Here is a 14,701-nt window from a genome sequence, read left to right as displayed (position 1 = left end):
TCACTACTGAATGGCCAGCAACAGTAGAGGCTCCTCAGGTGACAAGAGTGAGAAGGACCACACTCAGGCTATGCCATCAACACCCGCTCACCCATCAACAGCCACTGCCAAGAGTAATGCTCTGCCTTGAGCCAGCCAACTCTGAATCCCTGGGCCCCCAAATCCTTTGGCAAAGATTTCCTCAATGCTACAGACACACTTTAAAGGCACTAACTACATAGAATTCTGAAAGGGCACAGGTCAAGATGGAGTAACAGTGGCCAGATTTCTCCTCTTGCCTTAAACGACAAGAAAAACTGACAAAATAGAGGAAATAACTGTTTTCAGACACTGAATATTAGGCAGAGCAAGAGTGAGATCCCTGAGAGAAGGCAAAAAATAAGGTGATGCCTACATGGCCCCAGCTTATCGCCTGGAGGCATTTTCCAGGCCATAGCGTGAGGGGGCAGGGGAGGAGAACAAAAGACTGAGTTGAGGAGTCAAAGACCGGTGTCCAAAATGGGGCTAGGGACTTCCCCTGGTGTCGCAGTGGTTAAGAATCTGCCTGCCAATGCAGGGGACACGGGTTCAAGCCCTGGTCCGGGAAGATCCCACATGCTGTGGAGCTACTAAGCCTGTGTGCCACAACTACTGAGCCTGCGCTCTAGGGCCTGTGAGCCACAACTACTGGAGGCCATGCTCCGCAACAAGAGAAGCCACCGCAATGAGAAGCCCACACACCACAACGAAGAGTAGCCCCTGTTCGCTGCAACTAGAGAAAGCCCGCGCACAGCAATGAAGACCCAAAGCAGCCAAAAATAAATAAATTCAAATAAATAAAGTAAAAAAAAAAGAAGGGGGCTAGAATTTGCAAGGCATTACACTAAAGACAAGAAGCCGCACAGAGGGAATGGAGCTGCAAAAAGACAAGAAAGATCCAAAACCATCTCAATAAAGCTGTTTAAAAAACTATTTTTAGGTAATTATTTAAAAAGGGAAGCAAGCTAGCAAACTAGAGGACATCTAGCAAATCTCTTCTCCAATGAAGGAAGCAAAAAGACACAAGAGATGCTTTTGCAGCTCCCCTCCCGACCCAGGGTAGGCATCTTCACTATCCACATGTTGCTTTTCACGCACAACACACATCCCGTGTGGATGCCCCTTCCCATCCGTACAGCAGTCTCCATTACAGGCTCCAGGTAACAGCCTGTGAAATCCGTAACCATTCTCTAGATGGGTCACACTTCATGAGTATTCTCATGGAACAAAAGAAATATGCATTTATTCTCATAAGTTTGGGGAAATGCTGCCACCTAGGAGGGCTACAAGAAGTGTTATCAACCCGAACAGAAGTCCTGAAGGATGGTGGGAGTGGAGGGAGAGCTCGTCTCCTTCTGAAGTCATCAAGGACGGAAGAGAAAAGCCTGACAAGAAGGCCAAGGGAAAGTGCGGAGGGGTGTCATGTCTCTGAAACAGTCTTTAGGGAGCTTTAAGCCAAGAATCACACAAGTGTCTGTTCCTGGAGCCATACTATGAGATGATGAAAGCTCAGTGCAGTCAGTGAGTGCTAAGTGCAAGGATTTTCCAGTAGATCCTAAGTCCCCAAAAGCCCAGTCTGAAAGGTCAGAGAAAGTGCTTACAGTTGAGTTTAAGCAGTTTCCCATCAGCTGCAAGTGAATTTAGGTCGGCTGTACCATAGGAGTTCACAAGGCAGAAGGTAAAAAGCTTTTTTGGGCAGGGCCGGCCTTTGAGCTTTTTTTGGGTGGTCTCGCCATGGTCACTTCCCAGCTCATCCTCCCCACTGTCCTCTGTTTCTGAAAGCTGCTCTCTGACTTCTTCCTGATGCTCCATTTCTTCTTCGTCTTCTCCTAGCATACAAATGAAAAATAACATGTATGTAATTTGCCACCATTTCAATGCTGCAATTTTTATTTCATACCTAACTGTGGTGCTTCCTTCCAGATTCAGTCCTGTGTGTGTGAAACTACATCTACCCCTTTGCATCTACAAGGCACTTAAATTCACATGCGACACCCCCACAACCTGGTAAGCAGGCAAGTGGGCACAGCTATTCCACGATGAGGACGCAGAGGCCCAGAGAGGTTCAAGGAGTCACCAGAAGGTAAAAGTGAGTCAGCAGTCCTGCCAGCCCTAAATCTGGGGCCCTCACCACTTGGTACTTTACTGGGCTTCATCCCACATAGTCTGACTCTTTCAACTTGATCATTAGGCACAGAGAGTAAAGGACCAAAATTAAACCCATAATCAATACTCAAGAAGACCGGCTGGTAAGAAACAATTTAAAAGTAAAACTTTAAATATGATAATGAACACAAATACTAAGTAAAGGTCTTCAGTTCCTCCACAAGAAACATGATGACTGTCCCTTCAACAAGTATTTACTGCATGTCTCTCAGGTGCAGGCACCATGATGGGCCCCAAGGAACACAGCACACAGGATCCTCCCCTCCTTTTTTCTCTTTATTCATCTGAGATTGCCGGGTTTCAAGAGTTTGAAGGGGGGGAGTTCCCTGGCGGTCCAGTGGTTAGGACTCAGCGCTTTCACTGCCATGGACGTGGCTTCAATCCCTGGTTGGGGAACTAAGATCCTGCAAGCCGCGCAGCCAGGGGGAAAAAAAAAAGTTTTAAGAGGCATTCTAGGGACTTCCCTGGTGGCACAGTGGTTAAGAATCCGCCTGCCAATGCAGGGGACACGGGTTTGATCCCTGGTCTGGGAAGATCCCACATGCCATGGAGCAACTAAGCCTGTGCGCCACAGCTACCGAGCCTGTGTGCCACAACTACTGAAGCCCGTGTGCCTAGAGCCCATGCTCCTCAACAAGAGAAGCCACTGCAATGAGAAGCCTGTGCACCACAACAAAGAGTAGCCCCCGGGCTTCCCTGGTGGCGCAGTGGTTGAGAGTCCACCTGCCGATGCAGGAGACACGGGTTCGTGCCCCGGTCCGGGAAGATCCCACATGCCGCGGAGCGGCTGGGCCCGTGAGCCATGGCCGCTGAGCCTGCGCGTCCAGGGCCTGTGCTCCGCAGCGGGAGAAGCCACAACAGTGAGAGGCCCGCGTACCACAAAAAAAAAAAAAAAAAAAAAAGAGTAGCCCCTGCTCGCCGCAACTAGAGAAAACCTGCGTGCAGCAGCAAAGACCCAATGCAGCCAAAAATAAAAAAATAAATAAATAAAATTTATATTAAAAAAAGAAATTTAAAGAGGCATTCTAGAGACATATGGTGATGAGTAAATTTCCCAGGTGTTTCAAGAGAACTGGTTGGTATATGTGGCTGCAATAAAAAAATCCATGATCATGCTCATCATAATTTTTGTTGTTGGGCAGTCAAAGGGGAAAGTTAAGGTATCAAATAAGTAATTTCAACAAAGATGGGGGCAACTCCAAAAGGTGATGTAAAAGTAACAGGGGAAGAGAATTCCCTGGCAGTCCAGTGGTGAGGACTTGGTGCTTCCACTGCCGGGGCCCCAGGTTCAATATCTGGTCAGGGAACTAAGATCCCACAAGGTGCATGGCGCAGTCAAAAAAAAAAAAAGTAACGGGGGAAGAAAAGATTCAAAATATGAAGTTTATATGTTTGGGGAAATAGCAATAGAAATGGAAACTGAGGAAAGGAAGACGTATATTCTACATAAGAATCCTCTTTCAGGGACTTCACTGGTGGCATAGTGGTTAAGAATCCACCTGCCAATGCAAGGGACACAGGTTTGATCCCTGGTCCGGGAAGACCCCACGTCACGGAGCAACTAAGCTCATGCGCCACAACTACTAATCCTGCGCTCTAGAGCCTGTGCTCCACAATAAGAGAAGCCACCGCGATGAAAAGCATGCATATTGCAACGAAGAGTAGCACCCGCTCGCTGCAACTAGAGAAAGCCCATGCACAGCAACGAAGACCCAATGCAGCCAAAAAATAAGTTAAAAAAAAAATCCTCTTTCAAAGACTGCGTCTCAGGAGTTCTCATGAGGAAGGACAAGCTGGGCCCAGGACAATGCAACACGGTTTCCTGTCAGGCCACAGGATCATCACAGCCATGGATGACAGTGTGACATGAGTCCCCATGAGCAGGACTCTGAAACAGCCAGTGTGCATGAGACTGCCAGCCTCAGCTCTCACAGAGGTTCCTTTCTCAAATAGCTCACTTCACTCCTGAAGCAGTGGCACAGCCCCTTTTACGCCCAGGTAAGCCTGCTCTGCTCTCAGACTGGCAAGTGAAACATTGTCCTGCCCAAGACACTCAGAGAATCAGCAGGAGACAGCCACCACAGGCCTAACAAGGAGCCATGGCAGTAAAGAGGTTAGAATTATCTTAACATTAAACACGATTTGAAGTCTACGCACCAAGGCTCACTTATGGAATTCAAAAGAAGGCAGTGAGAACAAGAGACTGAACAAGAGACTGACAGATGGAATGTCTAAGAAACTAGGCTAATTGTAACAAGAGCAAATACTGACTTGATGCTGTTATTAACTGAGCATCTATTATGTGCCAGATACTCTAACCACACTATCTCATTAAACAGTAACCTCAACTCTGTGAAGCCGTTATCATCATCCCATTTTGCAGATGGGTAAACCAAGGTTAAGAGAGATGAAGTGACTTTTTGAGGTCTGCCCTACACCTCAAGCTGGGAATCACCGTGCCTCAACTTCCAGAGCACTAAGAACCCATGGGTCACCCAAGGTCTGCTCAGAGACTACCACTATAGCTCCAACATGTCTGCTTGTGGGACCTGTGCACAAAATACACTCCTGCTCATCCCTTGTGGGAGGAGAACATGATATTCTGGGCAAGAACAGGAGTACGACTATAATAAATACTCAACCTAAAATACCAACAATTTGGAATATCCCTTCAGGACAGAGCCTTCTGGTCATTATTATTATTATTTTTTTGCAGTACGCGGGCCTCTCACTGTTGTGGCCTCTCCCGTTGCGGAGCACAGGCTCTGGACGTGCAGGCTCAGCGGCCATGGCTCACGGGCCTAGCCGCTCCGTGGCATGTGGGATCTTCCCGGACCGGGGCACGAACCTGTGTCCCCTGCATCGGCAGGCGGACTCTCAACCACTGCGCCACCAGGGAAGCCCCTGGTCATTATTTTTAATGTCAATTCTCACTTTCCAGGACCAGGCATGTCTTGCAGAAATCTGGGCATTTGAATTTTCAACTGAGAATATATATTCAGCTATTCACAAAGCATAGGAACTGGAGGACATTGGTTTTATAGGAATAAAGCCACCTAGTCAGTCACGCAGGCCCCCAAAAGAAGGACGACAGCCACAGTGCAGGTCAGACACAGCTCCACGGTCACAAATGAGCTTGTGAGCACTAGGGCACAGAAGGATGGTGAGGGCTCTGGGTTTCTTGCAACAAGTCTATCCTACTGCTTTTCCAACTGTGGCTCGTCACTCCCACATCAGGAGCTGCCCAGAGCCAGCTACCACCTGTGGCTTCCTGGGTAGAAAGAAAGGCCCAAGAGAACCTGTCTCTGCCTTCTGACTGGCTGGGCAGGACATCTGTCCTCCCCAGGGGCGGCTGCTGACCATGGTGATGGGTAAGGGCCAAGACAAAAGCTCTACAGACACAAGCCAGCTTGTGAAGGCAGCCAAGTGTACTCAGCAATCCCAACAGGTCAGAATCAAATCCTGACTCTGCTACATGACCCTGGGCAAGTCACTCAGTCCTATTATGCTTAGTCTCCCTGAGGTGAAACCCAGCCTCCACGCCTAAGATTACACGAGGTGTCAAAGTTGGACAATGGGCTCTGGCAGAGTGAAGTGGTGCAGACAGGGCTTCCAGGTCTGCTCTCTAGGCAGAGCCCCCAACCCCGCCTCAGAGCCTCCCTCACCCATGTATACAACACCTTTGGAAGAAGAGGGAAGTCGGGAGGGATTTGGTCAGTCACAGCCCCACAGCGTGGCGTACGCTCACCTTCACAGCTGCCCCTGGAGCCATTGCAGGCCCCCAGCTCCAAGGGCGAGCTGCCAGACTCATCAGGCAAAGGTTGTTTTATATAGCGGCTTGAAAAGAAGAAAGAAAGAAATTGTTTGTTAGTTGTAGCCTTTACCTGTTTTGCTCCACTACTCAGCGTGAAGTAGTTCTTAATTTATATATTCAGCTATTCACAAAGCAATTTATGTAAATAAGAGGGCCTTAAAATTCATGTGATGGCTTAACACTTCAAGAAATTGAGAGGAACCTATGAGATAAGAAGTTTAACTACCAGGGCACTGAAAACTCTGAGAAAGTCTGTTTCAAATCTTTGATAAACATTGCGTGGCACCATCATTTAAAAAAATATTTCCCAGTAATGTTAATTATCAGGTTCAGAATGATAGTGGAGTAGTTCAGAAATTACATTCAAATACAAAATGCCATCAAAGCACTATACTCCCTCAAGCAGGTGACTGACAGGTGTGAAGACATGATTCCAGGGACTCGAAGAGGCTTAGGTGTTCACTGTCATGGTGCTTCAGATGTGCCAGATGTTCTGTCCCAATAGAACCTGCCCTGGCCCTCCCAGGGGCCAACACAACTACATTTCTAACAGAAGTGAGCACACGGGGTCAACACTGGCACTCTGCAGGGGGCAGTCACTCTTACTGGGCCTATCTTATTTTAGATAACAAGCAAATCACATTCCTACCACCAACCTGATACGCTCACAAACGGCCTGGTACAAAGACTCGAGGGTGAGCTTGTGCTTGGGGACAGAAACCAGCAGTGGCTGCCCATATAGCACTGCCCCAGTGGAAGTGCTCGACGGCCTGGATTTCCTTTCCCTGAAGTACACTGGAAGCGTGACACATTCAGAGCCGTCTGTGGAGGTGCTGCAGACCTCATACCTGTGTCAATCACACAAGAAAGCATCTTCAGCGGCAGGTCTCTGTGAGAGATGGAGATCTGAGCTGCAGCTACATGGTGGCCAGGACTACAGTTACTAGGACAGAGCACACTTCAGTACAAAAGGTGGATAAACCATTTCCAAGACGATGCTAGAGGATGGGTCAGGAATCCCAAAGAGGGTCAACTGTTAACACAAGGTGAACCTACACAACCCAGGACCTGGGGCTAATGTGATCCTCCTTCCCCCAACCATGGCCTCAGACTCTGTGGTCCTTCAACTGGGACTCAACACAGATGACACCTGTCATCCAGACCATCACTTCAGACACAAAGGCACACAGGGGGACCCAGCCACCAAGTTCACCTTTTGTCACCCATCAAGGAGCTTAACTTTTAGAAAAAGGCATTCTCAATGCCCTGCCCTTTAGTAAAACCAAATACTGTACAGCGACGTATACCTAGAATATAAGCCAAAGACTTTATTTCAAATGAGGAAGCAAATTTATAAAACTGTTTGCCATCTTTCTTCAAAAACACTGAAGTAAAAGAATCATATTTAATTTTTTTTTAAATCAGAGATAACCAAAGAAACTGCTAAATACAAATCAATGATTTTGAAAAATGTGTCTTACTTAGTGAATACATGGGATTGAGGAGATTTATAGATGTTTTATCCTGGAATAGATGTTACCAAAATTGCTGGCAACCAACTGTAGTCTTTCCCTCTTCCTACAGGGGGAGACACAAACTTACTGATTCAATTTTTGAAAACTATAAACACAAACACACACACATACACACACACACCTCTCCCCACATGCCTGGCAAACAGTCCTGACTATAGTATATGCAGGAGGAGTTCAAAGAAAAACTCACAAAAACATCCAAGGTATGCTCTAGCGTAAGGACCCTGGTGTCCAGCATAATGGTCAAGAACCAAGCCTTGGAGTGAGGTTGGCCCAGGTTCCAGATCCATCATTGCCACTTTCTGGCTGCTGTAACCAGGCCAAGTGCCTTAATTTCTAAGTCTGTTTATCCAGCGGACAATGGGATCACTCACCTTCCAGTGTAGTGGTGAGGATTAAGTAACTCAGTAGCACAGTACATCACATGCTCAAAAAGTATTAGATGCTACAACTGTGTTTTCATAAGACAATTATCAATTCATCATAAAACAATTTGCTTTCCAACTGGCTGGCCCTCCAGCCCTCTGAAGAATCATCCGTTGGTGGTTTGCCAACCTCCCGACAAGGTGATGTCCCAGGTCTTCTCAGCGCAGGTATGTGCAAACACTAGTTTCCAGAACTGAGGGAGACTGTGTTAAGGTCTTGGGGTAAGAAGTGGACAGTCCCAGTCCTGTGCCCCAGCATGAGCCTTGGCACCCTCCATTAGTAAAGTAAGGGAACATGGCTGCGAGTGGGGAGGCAGCCTATGCAAGTGTGAACAGAACTAGGATCTTGGGTGTGGTTAAGAATTCTTCCTTTTAGAGTGACCTAGAAGTCAAGGGCCACAAAAATGTAAAGGGAAGGAAATGCCTCCTTTGTGTACTACATTCCTCAGCCAAAACCAAAAACCAAAACAAAATCCTAAAAAACTTTCTCGGCAGAGGCAAGTTTCTGGCTGAGAGGGAATGAGGGAGGGACAACATGGTTGTGCTCCACACGCAAGCCTCCCTGAGCAAGTGGCTGCTGGGGGCTCAGGCAAGCTCACACTCCACCCCCCCACCCCACCCCCACTTGGAAGAGGGACACACACACAATCACACAATCACACAAAGCAGCCTTGAAGCAAGAGGATTTGGGAGGAGCTGAGGAGACGAGCTGCAGTTGGAGTGTACTGTCCCCACAGGGATGAGAAAACCGAGTCTCAGAGCTTGCAGATGTTAGTGCCGGAAAAGGCTGCTTAAATCAACCTTCCCTGTCATCTGGGATGGCACCTGCCTGAGAAGCCACTACCTGTGGCTGGGAGAAAGGACGAGACCCTCCGTGTACTGCGTCCCTTCTCCTGTCTTCCCATGGCCCCTCACAAAGCTGTGACTCTTCTTGAGAAAAGCATTTCTGACAGCAGGACCATCTGCAGAACCACTGAACAGGCCTTCTTAACAGGTAGCAACTGTTGACAAAAGCCTTGTTCATGCGGAGGAGAGCTATCTGGAATGTCTAGCTCTGAAGTGCCAGTAGGCGCTTAGCACTGATGGCTACCCCAAATTCCCTGAGCATCCATCTCTTGCACCCAGGGGTTGGGGCAAATCCACATGAGCACCAACTGCCAGATCTTCTGCTCTGCAGACACTGACAGACACTGGCAAAGCCTCTAGAATGTTTCCTTTGACCCTGCAGCAGAAACCACTGAGTACTCACACGAAAATGTCATCCCGAGGCATGATGTGGTTTAAACCTTCATCCATTTGGAAAATTTTGTGGAACCGGTGATTATACACATCTGTGACCACCATCTAAGAATCAATAGTAAGAGAAAGATTACAGGATGGATAAGAGTACACCCACCACATGCCGCAACTAAAGATCCCACATGCCGCAACTAAAAAGATGCTGCATGCCGCAACGAAGATCCCACGTGCTGCAATTAAGACCCGGCACAGCCAAATAAATAAATAAATATTTTTTAAAAAAGAGTACACCTACTTTAACCCAGGCACAAATGAAAAAATATGTGCTGCCCCCTGTGAGATCACGATGCAACCAGCCCCAGAGCTCAGGGGCCAAGGGCCAAAAGAGAGCAGCATGGCTGTCACCACCAGAAAACATGCTATATCTGTCCCAAGGTTTACGACAGGATTTGCCCTCCAGTGGCAGGAATGGTGGGGAGTGAGTGCTGACCAGAGACCAGCAGTCATCCAGAATCCTCTGGGGTGTTCCCTGGGGCCGGAATTCCCCAAGCCATCCTCAGCACATAGCAGAAAAGACCAAACCCCAACCACCAAGACCTATCACCTGAAACCAGCAGGGGTGCAAGGAGAGTGGGGAGGAGAAGGGCACTGACCAGGACTGGGACAAGGGAGGGGCTGCGGGCATCCAGGAGGATGGATCCTCGTGCAGCAAGAGGTCTTCACTTTCCCCACCTTCACACAGGGCCAGGCTCAGCAGAAAGGCCAGCGTGAGCAATTGTTTTTATTTTTCTATTTTATTTTTATTTTTTAATATATATATTTATTTATTTATTGGCTGCGTTGGGTCTTCCTTGCTGCGTGTGGGCTTTCTCTAGTTACGGCGAGCGGGGGCTACTCTTCGTTGTGCTGCGCGTGCTTCTCTTGTTACGGAGCACCGGCTCTAGGTGTGGGCTTCAGTAGTGGCACGTGGACTCTGTAGTTGTGGCTCGCCAGCTCTGGAGCGCAGGCTCAAGTAGTTGTGGCACACAGGCTTAGTTGCTCCACGGCATGTGGGCTCTTCCTGGACCAGGGATTGAATCCGTGTCCCCTGCATTGGCAGGTGGGTTCTTTTTTTTTTTTTGCGGTACGCGGGCCTCTCACTGTTGTGGCCTCTCCCGTTGCGGAGCACAGGCTCCGGACACGCAGGCTCAGCAGCCATGGCTCACGGGCCCAGCCGCTCCGCGGCATGTGGGATCTTCCTGGACTGGGGCACGAACCCGCATCCCCTGCATCGGCAGGCGGACTCTCAATCACTGCGCCACCAGGGAAGCCCTGGCAGGTGTATTCTTAACCACTGTGCCACCAGGGAAGTCCCAGCAATTGTTTTTGTTGTTTGTTTGTTTTGTTGTTGTTGTTGTTTTTTGCGGTACGCGGGCCTCTCACCGCTGCGGCCTCTCCCGTTGCGGAGCACAGGCCCCAGACGCGCAGACTCAGCGGCCATGGCTCAAGGGCCCAGCCGTTCCGTGGCATGTGGGATCCCCCCGGACCGGGGCACGAACCCGCGTCCCCTGCATCGGCAGGCGGACTCCCAACCACTGTGCCACCAGGGAAGCCGCCAGCAATTGTTTTTAAATAAAGATTTCTATCAAGTCACTCCACAGACTTACAGAGTTTGGGACAGGAAAGAACTTCCCACTTCTCGCATTACAGATGAAGTCAGGTAGGAAGGGGAGGCAAAGCGAGAGCAAATCCCCAGTCCTGGCCCTCTGACCATAGCTAGTGTATCCTCAATGGAGGAAAGACAGTGCTCCCAGGGCTGGAAGGGACAGTTTCAGGCACAGTGTGCAAAATGAACAAGGGCCAGGAGGTCTGAGGCATCCAGATATAATCACGTGTGTGCTGGCCGATAAGACCTACCCCACAAAAGTGGCTACAAGGTTGAAACTTAACTCCAAAGGACTATGAACTGCCCCCAATAGGCTTAGTGCCACTGAACACCTCGCCTTACGTTTTCCGCAGCAATGCCAGACAGCCTGGAGAGAGCCTCACACAGGTCAGACACGGCCCCCATCAGCGGCACAGTCACACGGTACTGCAAAGGAGAGATGGGAGGCGTGACAAGGGTGCTCTGGAAAGGGCGGGAGATGAGTTGGGAGGAGCAGGCATCATGGAGGGCAGAGGTGTCCCACCAGAAACAGTGTGTGGTGAGGTCAGGGCCCAGATGAGTGGCCAGCAGAGCAAATAGGCAAGGCTTCTGCATCAACACCTGCCTCTCTATTCAGGTAGCACCACAGAAGCTGGACCACCTCTTTCCCTCCTACATATTGCTTTATTTTTTTCTTAACTTTTTAGAGTCATTCACTACTTCCTTTAAAGAAATGTTACAATTATACAAACTGCCAACAGTCCTTGTCATAAAGCCAGAAGCAGCATGCAGTGAGCCATCAGCAGGGCTGGACACTAAGACCGGCCTGTCACACCTTTCATTTGGCCTTTTGTTCTGGCCAGGCTCTCCTAGCTGATTTAGGGGTGAACATAACCAAGGGAAGTACTGTTTCTAGTCCCCTAACATTCAGATTCAAGGATCTCTTAGCAGATCAGCCAGGTTCCTTTAGTCAAATGAATGGAGCATAGGGGAAAAGGTGACAGAGAAGCCCAGAGAACCTTCACAATATGCCTGAATGACATGGGATTACACAAAGGTCTGAGGGAGGACAAGGGCACACACTCAAGGCAAGTGCCAAGGGGTTTCAGAGGCAGCTGATGGAGCTGCTGCTGCAACAGATGGAAGCAGCCCCACTCTGGGTCTGGAGGCCACTCACAACAAGGGGGACCATGAGGGTGCCGAGTTCTCTTACCTGGGTAGGTCTGCAGCGAGGGTCAGCGGGAACCAGGAAGATCTCCATAACTCGATCTTTCTTCAAGGGCAGTGGGAGAGTTAGATAGCAAAATGGGTCAAAGGTCACAGAAACCTTAGCACATTCTGGGCAAACCAAGGTAGATTTGAAGAGGCCATGGAACGTGTCCACAATCACAGAGTCATTCCTCAACCTATGATTCTCCCAGGCTTCCTTTGCCACCACCTGGAAGAAAGCAAAGGATATAAGACATTCTCAACATCCCCCAGTTCTTAGCCTCTGCATCCAGAATGATTCACAGCAAAATCTGAAATAGACTGTGAGGCCGTCTGTGCAGCCAAGAACTTGGTCCAGGCCAGTGAGGGCCAGGACCGCTCTTAGCATACCAAACTCATTCCACATGCCAGCTCCATGCCCAATCCTACACTTAACCAAGTGCTGATGCAGGATCTACGGGACAGAGACGAACTGAGAGCACTGTGGACACATGGACCTGACCGGAGAAGGACTCCTCCTATAGGGCTTCCAATGATCCAAAGTCCCTTCAGTGAGCTTTTAATTTATGCTATAGTTCAGCTAGCTCATGGTTTTTCCTTTAAGATGTGAATGCTACTTTGAAGTATTCATATTGCTCATCCCAATGTGATAGGTAGCTTAAATACTAAATTCCCTCTTCATAGATCTAAAAATCAAGGCAAAAAAATGTAAGTACCCTAATAACATTAATAACAAACTATTTCAATCATCATAGATGGATTTTAATAATCCCAAGGGCCCACACTACAGGCACTTTACAGTTTTCAGGGTGCCCTAGTCTCTGGTTCACCAATGTAATTATATTAAACAAACTGACTCTAACTTGAAGAAGCCCAAGAGGGAGCATCAGGGGTAACTAGAGTTAGCCCCTTTGTAACGTGCAGTACATTTCCATATTAGACCTCACGTCCACATCACAAACAACAGTGAGAGGCAACCAGAGCCCTGGCACCAATATTCCAAGACCAGAAGAATGCCCTTGCACCTCCCAGTAGGAGGCAGCTTCTCTGGAATACTTTTCTTCAAAAGTCTTCAATATCATACCGCATCTGGCCGCCCATTGGCATCCTTCAGCTCCAGGTACGGTTTTTTCTTCACTCGGTTCAGATCTTCGTGCAATCCGTCTAGAAGAAAGGCTAACAGCTCCTGAGAGTCTTGCTGTTGGTAGCCAGAAAACTGAGGGGCAAAACGTCCCACCTGAGTCTACAACAAAAGCAACCACATCAGAAGGCAGAAGTTATAAAGAACCAGTGAAGTCAGATAGGAAATTGTCATCAAAAATAACTTTGGGCTTCCCTGGTGGCACAGTGGTTAAGAATCCGCCTGCCAATGCAGAAGACAGGGGTTTGAGCCCTGGTCCGGGAAGATCCCACATGCCGCTGAGCAACTAAGCCCGTGCGCCACAACTCCTGAGCCTGTGCTCTAGAGCCTGAGAGCCACAACTACTGAGCCCATGTGCCACAACTACTGAAGCCCGTGCGCCTAGAGCCCATGCTCTGCAACAAGAGAAGCCACAGCAATAAGCCCGCACACCACAACGAAGAGTAGCCCCCGCTCACCACTAGAGAAAGCCCACGTGCAGCAACGAAGACTCGACACAGCCAAAAATAAATTAAATAAATAAATAAATTTATTTTATAAATAAATAAATAAATAAATTTGCAGTCTGCTGGTACCGTAAGGGAGAACACCCTTGCTCCAGTAGCCTGATTAACTCCTCAAGGGCCTAAAGGTCAGCAGTTCCTACCAGAGAGAAGAGGGCTAAGATCTGAAATCCAGGACAACTACAGACTTGGAACCTGGGCCACTCCCCTAAGAGAGGAGTAAAGAGTGACTCCCTCAGTAGCCACATCTCCTAAGTACAGACACGAATCCCTCTCCAACCACCTTCTTTGGTTCAGAGTCTCCCTAAGAAGTTTACAAATGGTACCTGCATCAGCCAGAGGAATCCTCCTAGCCCTAAATAAGAGCACTGTACATAAGAGCCCTCCTAGCCCTATATAAGTGTCTGCCTTGTATTGCTCTACACTACTGATCCTCAGAGTGCAGTGCCCAACTTGTGGCATTAGCATCATCTGAGAGCTTGACAGAAATGCACCTTCTCAGGCCCCACCCTAGACCTTCAGAAACAGAAACTCTGGGAATAGTAATTTGCATATACTTCCCAGGGATTAATGTGACCATGGGAATGAAAAGAATTTGTTTTCAATTTCAATAAACAATTTAAGATTTTAATTTTCTCATTGAGCTTAGGTGCTATATTTTTTTTCCTCTGTGAATCAGATGCTTCATGAAGGCTCCTTGAACCAAACAGGATTTCCAGATTTCAACACATGGAGGCAAGGCACTTCCCCCTCAGCAGCGAAAAACATTCAGGGCAATGGAAGGTTGAGGTGCTTCAAGTGCCCAGTGCAGTTCACCCATCTTCCCATCTTCTTAGCTGAGGGACCCAAGTGAGAACTGCCCCTCACACCAACATCCGACAATGTCAGCCCAATTCCTAACTTCAGGGACCCAACTCAAACCACAGTTGCTATACGTTCCAGTCTCAGAGAACCTGGGAGCACTTTTCAGATGATACTGGAAATTAGACTGAATTTTTATGGTCTGGCTTAGAGTGTCAACCATTTA

General features: G+C 48.4%; 1 protein-coding gene across 5 annotated transcripts in view; it reads right to left on the bottom strand.

Moving 5' to 3' along the window:
• The window catches only part of USP4 (ubiquitin specific peptidase 4), a 50,448-nt gene that overhangs the window by 6,313 nt on the left and 29,434 nt on the right, over positions 1-14,701 (bottom strand). For 4 of the 5 annotated variants that reach the window (XM_081245597.1, XM_081245594.1, XM_081245595.1 and 1 more), the window contains 7 exons: positions 13,115-13,273; positions 12,035-12,259; positions 11,185-11,268; positions 9,208-9,302; positions 6,655-6,846; positions 5,933-6,021; positions 1,620-1,847 (listed from right to left, as the gene is read on the bottom strand). In XM_081245597.1, the coding sequence (XP_081101723.1) occupies positions 1,620-1,847; positions 5,933-6,021; positions 6,655-6,846; positions 9,208-9,302; positions 11,185-11,268; positions 12,035-12,259; positions 13,115-13,273 (1,072 nt within the window). The remainder of the gene's footprint in view (positions 1-1,619; positions 1,848-5,932; positions 6,022-6,654; positions 6,847-9,207; positions 9,303-11,184; positions 11,269-12,034; positions 12,260-13,114; positions 13,274-14,701) is intronic. The other variant, XM_081245596.1, reaches the window with a different exon arrangement.

The sequence above is a fragment of the Mesoplodon bidens genome (assembly GCF_964165515.1).
Source record: "Mesoplodon bidens genome assembly, chromosome: 10".
In the NCBI taxonomy this organism is placed as follows: Eukaryota; Metazoa; Chordata; class Mammalia; order Artiodactyla; family Ziphiidae; genus Mesoplodon; species Mesoplodon bidens.
Note: the sequence above shows the minus strand (reverse complement) of the source record. Positions and strands in the feature narration are given on the sequence as shown.